This window comes from Colias eurytheme, chromosome 7 (genome assembly GCF_061535395.1).
Source record: "Colias eurytheme isolate Ceu_HAF_F1 chromosome 7, ilColEury1 Martin Lab GWU primary, whole genome shotgun sequence".
Taxonomy (NCBI): Eukaryota; Metazoa; Arthropoda; class Insecta; order Lepidoptera; family Pieridae; genus Colias; species Colias eurytheme.
The window spans coordinates 8,200,950-8,213,348 of NC_142986.1; the positions used below are offsets into that span (position 1 = coordinate 8,200,950).

The 12,399-nt window shown below is 36.3% G+C and overlaps 1 protein-coding gene across 7 annotated transcripts in view; it reads left to right on the top strand.

Moving 5' to 3' along the window:
- mnb (minibrain) overlaps positions 1–12,399 on the top strand; it is a 122,400-nt gene that overhangs the window by 78,159 nt on the left and 31,842 nt on the right. The window contains exon 1 of one of the 7 annotated variants that reach the window (XM_090103569.1): positions 6,759–6,991. The exons of the other annotated variants lie outside the window; for them this stretch is intronic. Coding sequence (XP_089959695.1) covers positions 6,902–6,991 — 90 coding nt within the window. The 5' untranslated portion in view covers positions 6,759–6,901. Of the gene's footprint in view, positions 1–6,758; positions 6,992–12,399 lie in introns of those variants that run through there. 7 annotated transcript variants of the gene reach the window in all.

A 12,399-nucleotide genomic window follows, 5' to 3' on the forward strand; every position in this document is an offset into this window, starting at 1 on the left:
TAGATTTTTCTCATATAGTCGTGAGCTGAATTCATAAAACATAAAAGTTTCCCACAGGCTTCTGCGCGCGTGTAAAAAAACTCATCAATCGACGTTTTAACGGGCCGTCTCCATGTTTACGTACTTACGCGGGCGAATTAGCGTCGCGTCGTAACTCGTAACCGGAGCGATAAGATGTTATCGCATCTTCTAAATTTCGCCGATTGCGTTGCGGCCCACGGCCCAAGGTGACCGGCCGGTGCGTTGACATTCAGACGCCGCGCTATCAAATCAAGCGGGGGGTGGATAGGCGAGCCGCGGCCGACGTTTCGCGTTCGCTATTATTGGCCTTGTTGTCGTGTGCGTTTGTCCTAATGTGCTCTTTTTCCTTAGTTATTTTCGAGATTGTCGCAAGCAATATGTTATCTATGTTGTTGATTTATTCATGACGCAATGATGTTTTTATCTTTGTAGCTGCGGAGGTATAATTTATTTGATGTTTATATTATGCATTAATTTATTTGAAATAACTATAAGTAAATAAATTAATTTGTTAATCGTATACTAAATGTATCGCATTAATCATAATCTCCGTTATCAGATCGGAAAGGAAATGTAACGTTAGTAGTGTGAGAACGTCGAGTTAAAACTAACGACTGCAATAATGAAACTAAAATTGAGCACGAAATAAGAGAAAATCTTTAGTTCGCCGTATAAAATTATTTCACGAAAAACATGTAACTGTCACAAACGTAATAAAGCTCGTATTATTATTATTTTTACGTTTTTTATATTGCATTCCAAGCGACACATCCGAGCAGTTAATAATTTGAAATACCGCGTTTATTTTCCTCATAGTAACATACGTCGCATTTTGTAGTAATTGTGTCATACCGTTTTTAAATAATTCGTTCGTTACAAATCGGCACGTGTAAGATGATACCTTACAAAGTTGCATTATTGCTCATTGTGTGATTGCACATTACACCTAAACTAGTGAATAATATGTTGGAATTAGATGTGTTGCATGACCGTTATTTAATATTTTGTTCAGTGGGAAAACCGGCCCATGTTATTGAGTTATCGCTTGTTTATTGCACAAATGTACTGTTTTATTTTAAGCCTTGAATAATGTTAAGTTTGTGGAAGCTGATAACTCGCGCAGCTCATAAAATTTTAGGTGGTTAATAAATACAAATGTTTAACTGTAATGCTGTTAGGTAATTACACTGTTTGTCTCAATATAAATGAGTTCTTTTCAAAATTTCTTCCGTTCACAGAACGGCATTGTAAGATTTCAGCGACTAGACATTGTAGAAATTTGTTTTCAACATGTTTCCATTTTATCATGTCATTTGAATAGCAGCGGGCTATTAGAACTAACACAAAACATTTGAACTCTCACGATCCTCACAAACGAACAATTTCCGTTCACAACCAAATTCAAGCTTGAAACTTTTACTATTCAGCCGGTTACATTGTTTGCAATTAAAACATTTCCGTCTACATCGAAAGGGCCCTTTATATTTGTGTAGCATTGATCGGCCGATCGGCATGACACGGGAATTTAGCAGTCTTGCCCGTGGTCAATTCACCGGCTAATAGCTCGAATTGTACGTTTTGATAGATTTATTGAGTGATATCGCAATCGCTCGATCCGATCGTCGGTCGATGATCCGCCTCTCGGAATGGATCGAATCACTACTGGGAAATTATTTGTGCTTTTATTAAACAAAGCGCTCATTGCTTGATTCCTTTATCTGCCTCATGATTCTTGGTATCCGTCTAGCCTCTCGAGTGACTTCGGCTTAATGACCTGGAAAGGACACGTAAGAGGTCAAACTTGCTTTTGCGTTTCTCATTCATATTTATACGCACAAATAAACTAAAATAGCTTCGTTTTTTTCGAAGAATATATTTTAAAATTATTTTCTACCTGCACTTTTTTTCTATTAAAGAAAATATTAAAAGTTATCTCTAGGCCATATCGTATCACCAGAATTTGTTTTTCTAAACAAAACGATGCGATTGATTTAGTCACCGTCCAGAACTCTGCGGTTAAGGAAATATACAATGATAATTGGACGTCGCATTTAGGGCTATCATCTAGCAAAATAAATGCCACTTTAAATGGATTAAAAATTGGGTGTCTTCCTCGCGGACAATCCTTTTGCGAACGGATTCATTAAGCCATCCTCTCTTAGAAGTCTCAATCAATTGTAATACACTTTCGCAGCGTGTATAGGGATATTTAATTTAGGCGCGTGGTAGCCCTAGCTGCGTCGGAACCGCGTGCGGGTATCGATGGAGGCAATTTGCCGAATAAATGGCACGGTAATGATTGGCCGCGCTCGGTTTGGGCCTCGCTCACATTCGTTTGCGTGTGCTCGTGACAGCTCACTCGACGGTGTTTTGGATGCATTTCTCTTGCAGCTTGCACCGCGATCTGGGGATAAATCTTACCAGCTATGCGGGATATCTTTGTATTAATCTCTGTCTGTATCTGCTCTGTGGAGAGGTTGTAGTGTAATATTTGTTTAGGTTTTTATTGTTTAAAATCCTTTTATATTTTTACTTCATAGATATCGCAAGTAGATGTGTAGGCACTTCAAAAAAACTAAATACATATTATGTAGTACAATGAAATGATTATTATTGCAAAACTGAGCATGATCTCAACAAGAAATGTTATACAGATATATTTTGTGACTTACCAATTACTTATTATAAAGACAAGTTAGTTGCAGCAAACGTATGGTGCTGCAATTGCTATAAAAAAATAATAACAATGTAAGGCTGTTATAAAAATTGAAGCTTTTGTACCACAAGGAAACGTCGTTATAATGCATTACCGATACGTATAGACGCATAACAAAACGATTATTCCCCATTAAATATTACGGAAATAATAAACCGTCCGATAAACGTGGAAATATATTTTACCGACAAAGTAATACGAGCCTTTTTTGCGTGCATTCAACGTGAATGGGAAAATTAAACTAATTTGCAGGCAAACGCTTCACAATAAATTATCGTATTATCGAGAAGGTGAGCGCAAATGACACCTAATCGGGAGGTCGCAATGAAAATTGAATTCCATTTAATCTGAACGGTTTGAAATGAAATTCTCTTTAAAATGCGTGCTCTATCGGCGAATCGTTGGGATGCTTCGCCCGGCGGTGGCTCGCCCGCCGAACGGGAGATGCCACAATGGGAAAACTACGCATTCAATATTCACAACTCGAACTTACTTTCTTCCTTAATTTTTTTCTTTCTTTTTTCTTTGACTTATATTGCTTTGCGCTGCTAATGGTGACAAAAAGCCTTGATCAGTCTTTAAATTGATTATAAATTAATAAATTAAGAAATCGTCTTGGTTCTCTGTAGAGCATCATATTATGTTTTGATATGTGTTGCATGTTGAACATTTTTTTTTTCATATTAGCCATGAATTTGAACGTTGAATGGGTGGTTGTTAGCGATATAAACAAAATTTATTTGTGAAGTTGATGTTAATACAATGCAGCTTGGTTGTAAACATTGTTATGCAAGAAAACGCTTTTATGTGATTATTCACGGGACGCTTTTAATGTCGTAACTGTTTCACGCTTATACTATGTTAAGACGTATGCTAAGAGAAAATTAATAATCACCGAAATTAAACAAGACACTTTTTTTGAAGCGGATTAAAATTTGACCGCCCTTCGCGTCCGTGATAATATATAGGCCGCCGTAGCCGACGTTCATATACACGTGCGCTATCGATTCGTTCATTGTCAAAGCGAATATTCGTCCGGGGGACATATTAACGTAATATTTGGGTGGCAACTAAGACGATCGATACTCGGAACTAAATTCTCGCCAAAGATTCCGGCCCCCCGAATTCTCGGAATCGCTCGCTTCAGACGTTTGTCGCTGTCAACATAGCGGGACGCGTTTGTGTTTCGACTTTGATATTCGCCTAACTTTAATTTAATAGGTGGGTACTATGATTAATATCTTACGTCGTGGGTACATGCGACGTGGAATAGTTGGCGTCTCGTGCGGGGAAGTTGATGCGAACTGTTTGCTGTGCGAAAGCGAGCTCTTATAAGTTTCCGCATTGCTTGAAATGACCGTGTTGCGGCCGCTACTGTGCTCGGTTATTGCCTAATTAATTGCTTTTCTCCTATTGTTATGTATATGTGATTAAGCTATAAGACGAATGCATGCATTTGATTTGGACGCTTGCATGTGTATTACTCTAGAATGCTCCATTTCAAATTAATAAGGCTACATTATGTCATAATAAATTATAATAATTGTGATATTTGAACATACATATTAGTATGTTGTGGATTGATAAAAAATAAAAATGAAACTAGTTCTATCTACATATACCTTTAAGGTACATGAATGCAAATAACTAATGTATTGTTTATTACCCACATATTACGTACAATCTTTTAGTGCGCTCAATAGAAGACGCTTCGACGAGGAATCGCATGTATATAATTATGTGATAAGATAATAAGCACCGTCTGTTTGTTGAATGTCAGTTCAATGGTACAAAGGCCAATGTGTGCCTGGAATTGATTTGTCGATCGTACGTCACAAATTAATTTCTAATATTTATTGTTTATGTTTAGAAACCAGTTTGTTTATAAATAGAGAAATTAATGATCACGAAGTTCAATTAAGACGATAACTAGTTCGTGAAGACTGATTTGTTATCTTGATTTTAGACGCGCTTTTTGTGTAATGCTCGTTTTTGTATAAATAATCTATTATGATTTGTTTTTTTAGTTTTCTAATTGTTTTGTTTAGAAACGTATAAAACTGTTAACATATAGAGTAAGAGCTAGCGCGCAAGAGCAACTTTGTCTCCGCAACTATTTTGTCTCTCCCATCAATTTGTATGGGGAGTTGCGTCGCTACGTGCGCGCACTTTCATACTAGCCCATAGGTGGGAGAGACAAAATAGTTGCGGAGACAAAATAGTTGCAGAGACAAAGTTGCTCGTGCGCGCTAGCTCTTACGTAATAGATCTCAAATAGTAGTTAGATATGCTGGGATTTAGATTTTTGTTTGCGAAGGAAAAACGATTTCTAATGTTTTAATAATTATTATTTCAAGCATATTTTTTCCAGAAATCCTGTTGTTAGTATCTTACATTAACGTTTACTAGGAATTGATATATAGGTATATAAAATAGGACATACGCCACTCGTGTGTTTTTAAATACTACATAGGCAGTAGCAACCTTTCTTATTCATCAGATATTTTCTTTAAAAAAATAATTTCGCCCAAATCGCCGTGCGCCGAAAATTTGGAATAAACTCGATTCCGGCAAGAGTTCCTGTCAACGACCGGACCTGATATAGCACGGGTCCGTTAACCGAGTGATCGACCTGGACTCCTGCCACTGGCTAATTATAAACTTGCATAGGATAATCGGGCGAATGCTAATCGCAATACGGGACACAATTGTGTACCACCACGCCGCCAATCGCCATGGTGAGCGCAAAAAACGAGAACGTTTCCATCGTTGCAATAATTAGACTGACAACCTTTACGTCCTTGTTCATTTAATAATACAACGTGTACACTGTTGACTCCGTACTTGTTTATTAATTATATTTTAATAAATATATTATCTACGTAATATACCTACGTATAATACGCCAATGAAATTCGTTCATTAAATAGTGTAAAAACTAAAAATACTTCCTCCAATAAATCAGGTTGTAGGTAAGGTTACGGAAACGTGTCTGTTTTCATTATTATTTATTGCATTATAAATATAGTGGATATAGTTAAACGGAAATGTTTCGGTGCGAACGAAATTGACGGGACAAAAAGTTTAATGCATATGTAAATAAAGGATGAACGTCTCAACTATCACAGGGATACCTGAGTTTCCCGCCTGAAGCGTATTATTAAATGGAAAACTGTGTTACGAAATCAGAGTATAGCATCGAGCTGTTTCTATTCGTAACGAATCCCATCCCACATCGAGACTCCCACGAGATTAATTAGGAAAAAAGTGACGCTGTGAGAAAGGATGGGTAATTATTTGTGAATGTAAACATCTGATTTGCATCGAACACTTTCCCAGGAAATTTAATTGTGGCGGCCGGGAGTGAAATGATGCACGGTGATGTCTCAAGGAGATAGCGATGTGGCCGGTTTTAGATGACTGAGGAAGCGCCCCACGCGCTTCCCCTCTCATCTTTGTAGCTTTGCGGAAATGTACAAGGATACGACGATGCGTCTTCACTACTCATTTACATAATATTATGTCTAATTATAATTTATTTCTGCATCGAGATTGTTTATGTTTTGTTTATATTGATTTAATGAATGATCATTTTATTTATTTATAATTCTTTATTGTGCAAAATATGATCAAACAATAGTATACAAAAGGAAGTAGTAATACAAAACATAATTTGACCAAAAGGCGGCCTTATTGCTAAACAGCAATCATCTACTCATCTACTATAAATACCGTTATCTTTGGTTTTGCAAAATGTAAATGTGTAAATGTACAAATTTAAAACAATAAATCGTACATAAAATAAATGCCCGTAAAATTCATTGATGAAACCGTCCATTTGGCCAGTGTCAACTTTTGGTAGAGGACAGATGTATATTAATAGGCGTCAAAATTCCGAACTCTTGACGGCGCGCAGCCGACATTGGGAACGCGCGTCAACCAAAACAACGAAGCCCACGTACTCGTATTAGAATATAATACAAACGTGCCTTTACTATCCAGTGGAGTTCGAGAAGTAAGTGTAGCAGATAATGTCAGTCGCGTCCACGCGGCCGTTTATTGCGGTTGCTACATTAAATCACGTTTATACCATATGTCGAATGTCGTTCGGCGCTGTGCCCGCGCCGTGTGAAGTCCAGTGACCCAGCAGCCGTGCGTGAAGCGATGGTGCGCAAGGGGGAATCGTCTACGGGAGCCCTGCTTAGGACTCTGTCCGACGCGCTCCGCTGGCGCTCCCTCAGGGCTCTGTCTGTGGTACGTCCGAGTGTTTCTTGTTTGTTGTTGTACCGAAATGGAATCTTATCGTACTGAACAATTTTTTTGCTCGAAAGTTTACTACGAAAATTAACTCATTTTTATATGTTTAAATACGTATTTTTTATGCTTTACGGTGCATAAATTGTGAAATAATATAATAAGTGTCTGTGTAGATGTAAGTAGTTAATATCTTACGTCAATATCCACTTAGCGTTTATTGTTGTCGTGAACCCTTAGTTTACGACTCAGTAAAATTATCATAATTACCTGCGTTTATTTTCTTAAAATATGAATGATGTTTAATATTCCTACAGGAACATGCAATAGTCTTTATCTTAATCATAAGTGGAAATCATATCTTATCGCTATCGATTTTAGTAATCAACGAACTTTTGTTGCGAAAATGATAATGTGTATGACATTTTGTTTATTTTTTAGAAAATCGATTAGAAGATGACTGAGTAGACATTTTTAAGTTTTGTTTTAAATATTAATGTTATCGAGTAATTTCTCATAATGCCTTTAATCAGTGTAATTCTTTTGCCTACTCATAAGGTCATACCAGAATAGAAATAACTATAATTATGATCTACCTGTCTAACTACTGATCGTGTAATTATTGTTATGTAATTATGTTATGTTTATAAAGGACTTCTTGTTTAATAAATAATTTACAAATGATTGTTTGTCACTGGCACATGTTGATAGACCACGATACATACACAAAACACATACTTGTCAATCAAAAAGCACCTTGTTGACGCGCTTAATTTTTTGGAGAAAATAATAAAAACAGCAAATGTGAATTTCCAAAGGGGTGCATAAATGAAGCGCTTGAAAAAAATCATGTCCAGCCTAAATGGAATCCATCGATGAAACAAAACATAATATTATGTTGTTAGGTAGCGGTCGGTTGTTTTGACGCGACTCACGCGGTCGCCGCGTGCTTATCGCGCGTCTGGTGCTCGGCGCCTTAACCCTTGCATTGATGGATTATTGGAACAGATAATGTGAATGTTGTATGAGCTCTTGGTCTATTTTGGTGTGGCTGTTTCGGTGTATCACTTGTATTGGTTTCGTCTATGCTATAGTTGTTTTAGATAAATTGATTATGCCCAGAAGTATTTTAGGTAATTGCTTATGCAGTATTCTCAGAAAGATTGGTTTTTATATGGGTGCTTTTGTTATTGTTGACTGATTTAGGACAGATACACTTAGGACAGATAATTATGATGTAATTGCAGTTTGAAATTATTGGTAATCAGCTGGTGTAGCCTTTTATGTAGATCTAAAAGTAAGGCAACAGGAAAAACTAATTATATAAAAACTATGTTGTGTATGTAATTAGTAGTACGTAATTAATTAGTCACCGATTACACGTTTTCACCTGTTGAGTTATAACAGCCTTCGTCACTTTATTGCCGAGATATTTTCTCACAAATGTTTAGGTATTTTGATTTGCGGATGCGGAAATGTATGCAGTATGACTAGTGACATTATCGGAATTGGCTGAATCACTGAAGATCAGTCCATCATTATATATGTTTTGTATTGCTCATTGTTGCCTGTAATTACTCATAAACATCTTACCTTCAGGATTTTTCTTAACGCTTTGCTCAATCGTCAACTTTATTTTTGGTCAAGTACATTTCATGTATTTTTGCGCTATTCATGAAAGCAATTGGCATGTTAACCTTTGAATTAAAAATAAAAACTAATTGTTTTATGTGAGTGGCTGTGTTATTTTTAATGTGAGGGTCGCTTGATTTTCAGCACAGTTGGTCTATAATATAATCGTAGTATCTATGTAGTATAATATATGTAGTTAATAATATATTGCTACTTGGCAAACCTTATGTGAAATTAAGACACTGAGTTGTATTTCTTGTACATTTCGCGCAAGGTTGAAAATTTCTATCTTTCGTTATCGTGTTTAATCGAGCACGTCTTAGCATTAGTAAAATTACATTTATTATAAATTTATATTTATACATTTATTACACCACTATGTGAGAATAATATAAACCTTATATCGGACGGTATTAGGCACACCGCACACGAAACGCCGCGCGAAAGAGTGATATTTCATAACTCTTGCAATTTGCGCTTACTTCTAATTAGTAAAGACGAAACTGTTATGCGGATGACGGTCTCGCGTGAATGGGAAATGTCAAGATCTTGGCTTACGGTGATCCAGGTTAAGGCCGCCCCTCGCCTGCCGCTTGCGACGGCTTTCGACGCGCCAACGGGCCTTTTCAATCCTATTTTGTTACTTACAATAACATTGCCGTTTTTCAGGGTTCGTGTAAAAATGTTATGTTTGGATTTATTTTATACTGTGTAACCAAGTAGGGCATTGGTAAATACTAATGAGTAGGAAGGTAGGTACTTATTACATTTATGATACAGCTGTTGATGATGAGAATTTAGCTATGATTTTAGAGATGCTGTCTTATGTAATTACGGCGTTGGCTTATTTTATTTATTTAAGCCTTACTTTATATTAGTACGCAGAGACAATTTTTGAAAACAGTTTCTACTTTCTATAAAAGTTGTATAAATTAAAGAAATATGTTAAGAGTTACTAACTTTTACGTTAAGTTAAGTTTCCAGTTTGTATAAACTATTTCTAAACACAATTATAAAGTAGACCGTATATTTCGAGAAATTTGGTTTTCGTAGTACGAATATAAACTCTGTCCAAATTAATCGTCAGGTTTATACATACTAAAATTCATTTATAGTAAAAACGTTTAAAGGCATAATTGTAAATCGCGTTAACATAGGTTATGAATTTATGAATGAAGTTGTATAGTGGTAAAGTCTTAAGAAAAAACTGTTCTTACAATTTTACGGAACACAGCAGTTCAGGTTAATGCCGCCTCTCGTTTCTTTTTATTCGCGCGCGTTACCTTCCTTAATCCAGCTTTTGAAACTGTAAGATTTTAAATAGTCAAATTACAACATTCTCTTCGTTGCCTACAAACCTGAGTTACATATCTTAAAATATTGTTATAAATGTCTTAAAATATTTCTTTGTATCTCTCTGTATGACTATACTTTGCAATGTGCACTGTTTAAACGCAATGAGATCATTATCAGATATTACAAGAAAAAAAAACAATGTGGAAAATATCCTCTAACCATCTGCATACCAAACCATTAAAAAAAATCCAATATCACTGTTTCCCATAGCAACAATGACTATTTATTTTGTCTAGATTCAAGTCGAACGCTGTGTGCTTCATCAATATGATCCGCCGCTGCACATACGTAGATTTCAACTAATTAGGCGGCCAAAACTCGCCACCTCAAAAAATTACTAAAGATAAGATAACCATTTAATCAGGTAGTAAACAGTTCCGGGAATACAATAGGCACCCCCTACCCACCATTCGTAGACGCACAAATGTTTCCCTAGGGTAGTCCGAATTCGATAGTCGCTTAACGTGTACGTGTCTGTTCTCGGTGCTCCTAAACTTACAACTTTTGTAAAATTCATATTTGTTTTCTAACTACTTATTTTCGAGTGACAGTGATGGATTGCAGTAATTCAGGTAAGAACCTATGTTTTTCAACAGTAAAATTGATAGTTTCTACTTCCCTTGATAAACTTTTTATTTTTTAAAGATAGCTCTATCAAAAAATCCGTTTTTTTTGTGTTTCTTACAGTTAAATATGTCTTTTGACTAACTTAAGGGTCCGTCCGAGCAATGTTTTCTTTATTTTACAATACTTCACTAATTTTTCTATTATACCAGTAAAAAATTGGCCGCGGAAACCCGCGCGTTTTGAAAATAAGAGCATTTGAATCTAAGGGGTCGAAATTGAGAAAAATACCAAGTTAGTGCTAAATTGTATTAAATGGAATTATTTTTTATTTTAGGTCCGTCTGGTGCCTCGGGTACTAAAATAGTGACTCAGAAGTACCTATTTGAACAGGTATAAAGACAAAATTTACCAAGTTTAAGGGAAAAACTCGATTCGTATGAAGATTTTCTTTTGATACGTTATGGAGTCACTGAAAATGCTAAAAAGCATTTGAAGCAAAGATATTCTTATATCAAAACCGAATTCATGAAAAGATGGATGAAAGCCAGTAAACACGAAGAAGTTTTCCTAGTAAACAACCGAGATTGGTTAGAAGGAACTTTCGAGATTCCTATAGAATCGGCTTCTCCTCAAGGTAGGCCAGCAAAATTTTTCGAAGATTTAAGTGAGCGAAGCAAAAGAAGAAAACGGAAGAAATTCGCGCGAATTTGGAGCATGACGTCATCATCCATGCCGCAAAATCCGTTTTATAAAACACTGGGCAAAGGAATGCTTCAACAGTTCTCAAAGAAATTACTAATTCGCCGACACAAGCTAGCAAATATAGATCTGCCTATTCTAGAGGTAAAGTGAATAACGACCACGACATGTTACCTCCGCTGACTCCTCTGCAAGCACTTCAGATGTTTGTGGAAGCTGATCTTTCAAGACGGCAATATGAAATAATAAGAGCAACAAACCCAAAACATTTACCTTGCTACGACTTGTTGTTAAAAGCGAAACAAGAACAAAGTAAGAACAAACCTGAAACTATAGAAATGTTGATGGCTGCCAAACCCAATGAGGATACAAATACTTCTGGAGATAGCTAATAGGGTAGACTGGGTACGATTGAAACAAAGGACGGTTGAAACAACACGAATATCTCGCAAACCGTTGGTGGGGGGGTTAGGGGTCCAAGGGGAAAATGAAGCGCACAACTGTTCTAAAAACGAACCACAATGTTGCGTCGATCTCCGCGCGCTTCAGCTGATTTTATAAGACCCTATTGTGTTTTTATGACCAAAAGTAAGTATTTATGCTTGGAGATGTTTCCAATTATTGGCGTTTCTATTTAAGTGACAGTATTAAGTGTGCGTTTTTGTTTGAAGTGAATCTTGTGGAAATTGACATTGTGACTAGTTTTTGTGTATCATTGTTGTTACAATTACTATAACTGTATTTTACCTAAAGAAGGAGTTGGGGACGGTTGAAACATTTTTTTTGGGTACGGTTGAAACATTGTTTTAATTATTTTTTGGTTTTTTAGATGCCGATAGTACGTGTAAGAGACATTTCGGGAAGACAAATAGACTTATCCAAGTACAAAGACGCACATGAGGAGGTGAAAACCGGAGAATCATTGCGAGAAGCGGCAGAGAAGTACGATTATTCGCTTCTAAGGTAAATTCGAATGCGAGATGACTCTGGCGAGCAAAAAATCAAAAAATGGGATATAATAGAGGATATAACAATAGAAGGTATAATAATAGAGGGCGAAAAATCAGGAAGTCTACTATTTACACTGACACACCAGATAAGGAAGAGATAAGAAAAGAGCAAGAATTAATATTGAAACGAACAAGAGCTAAGCA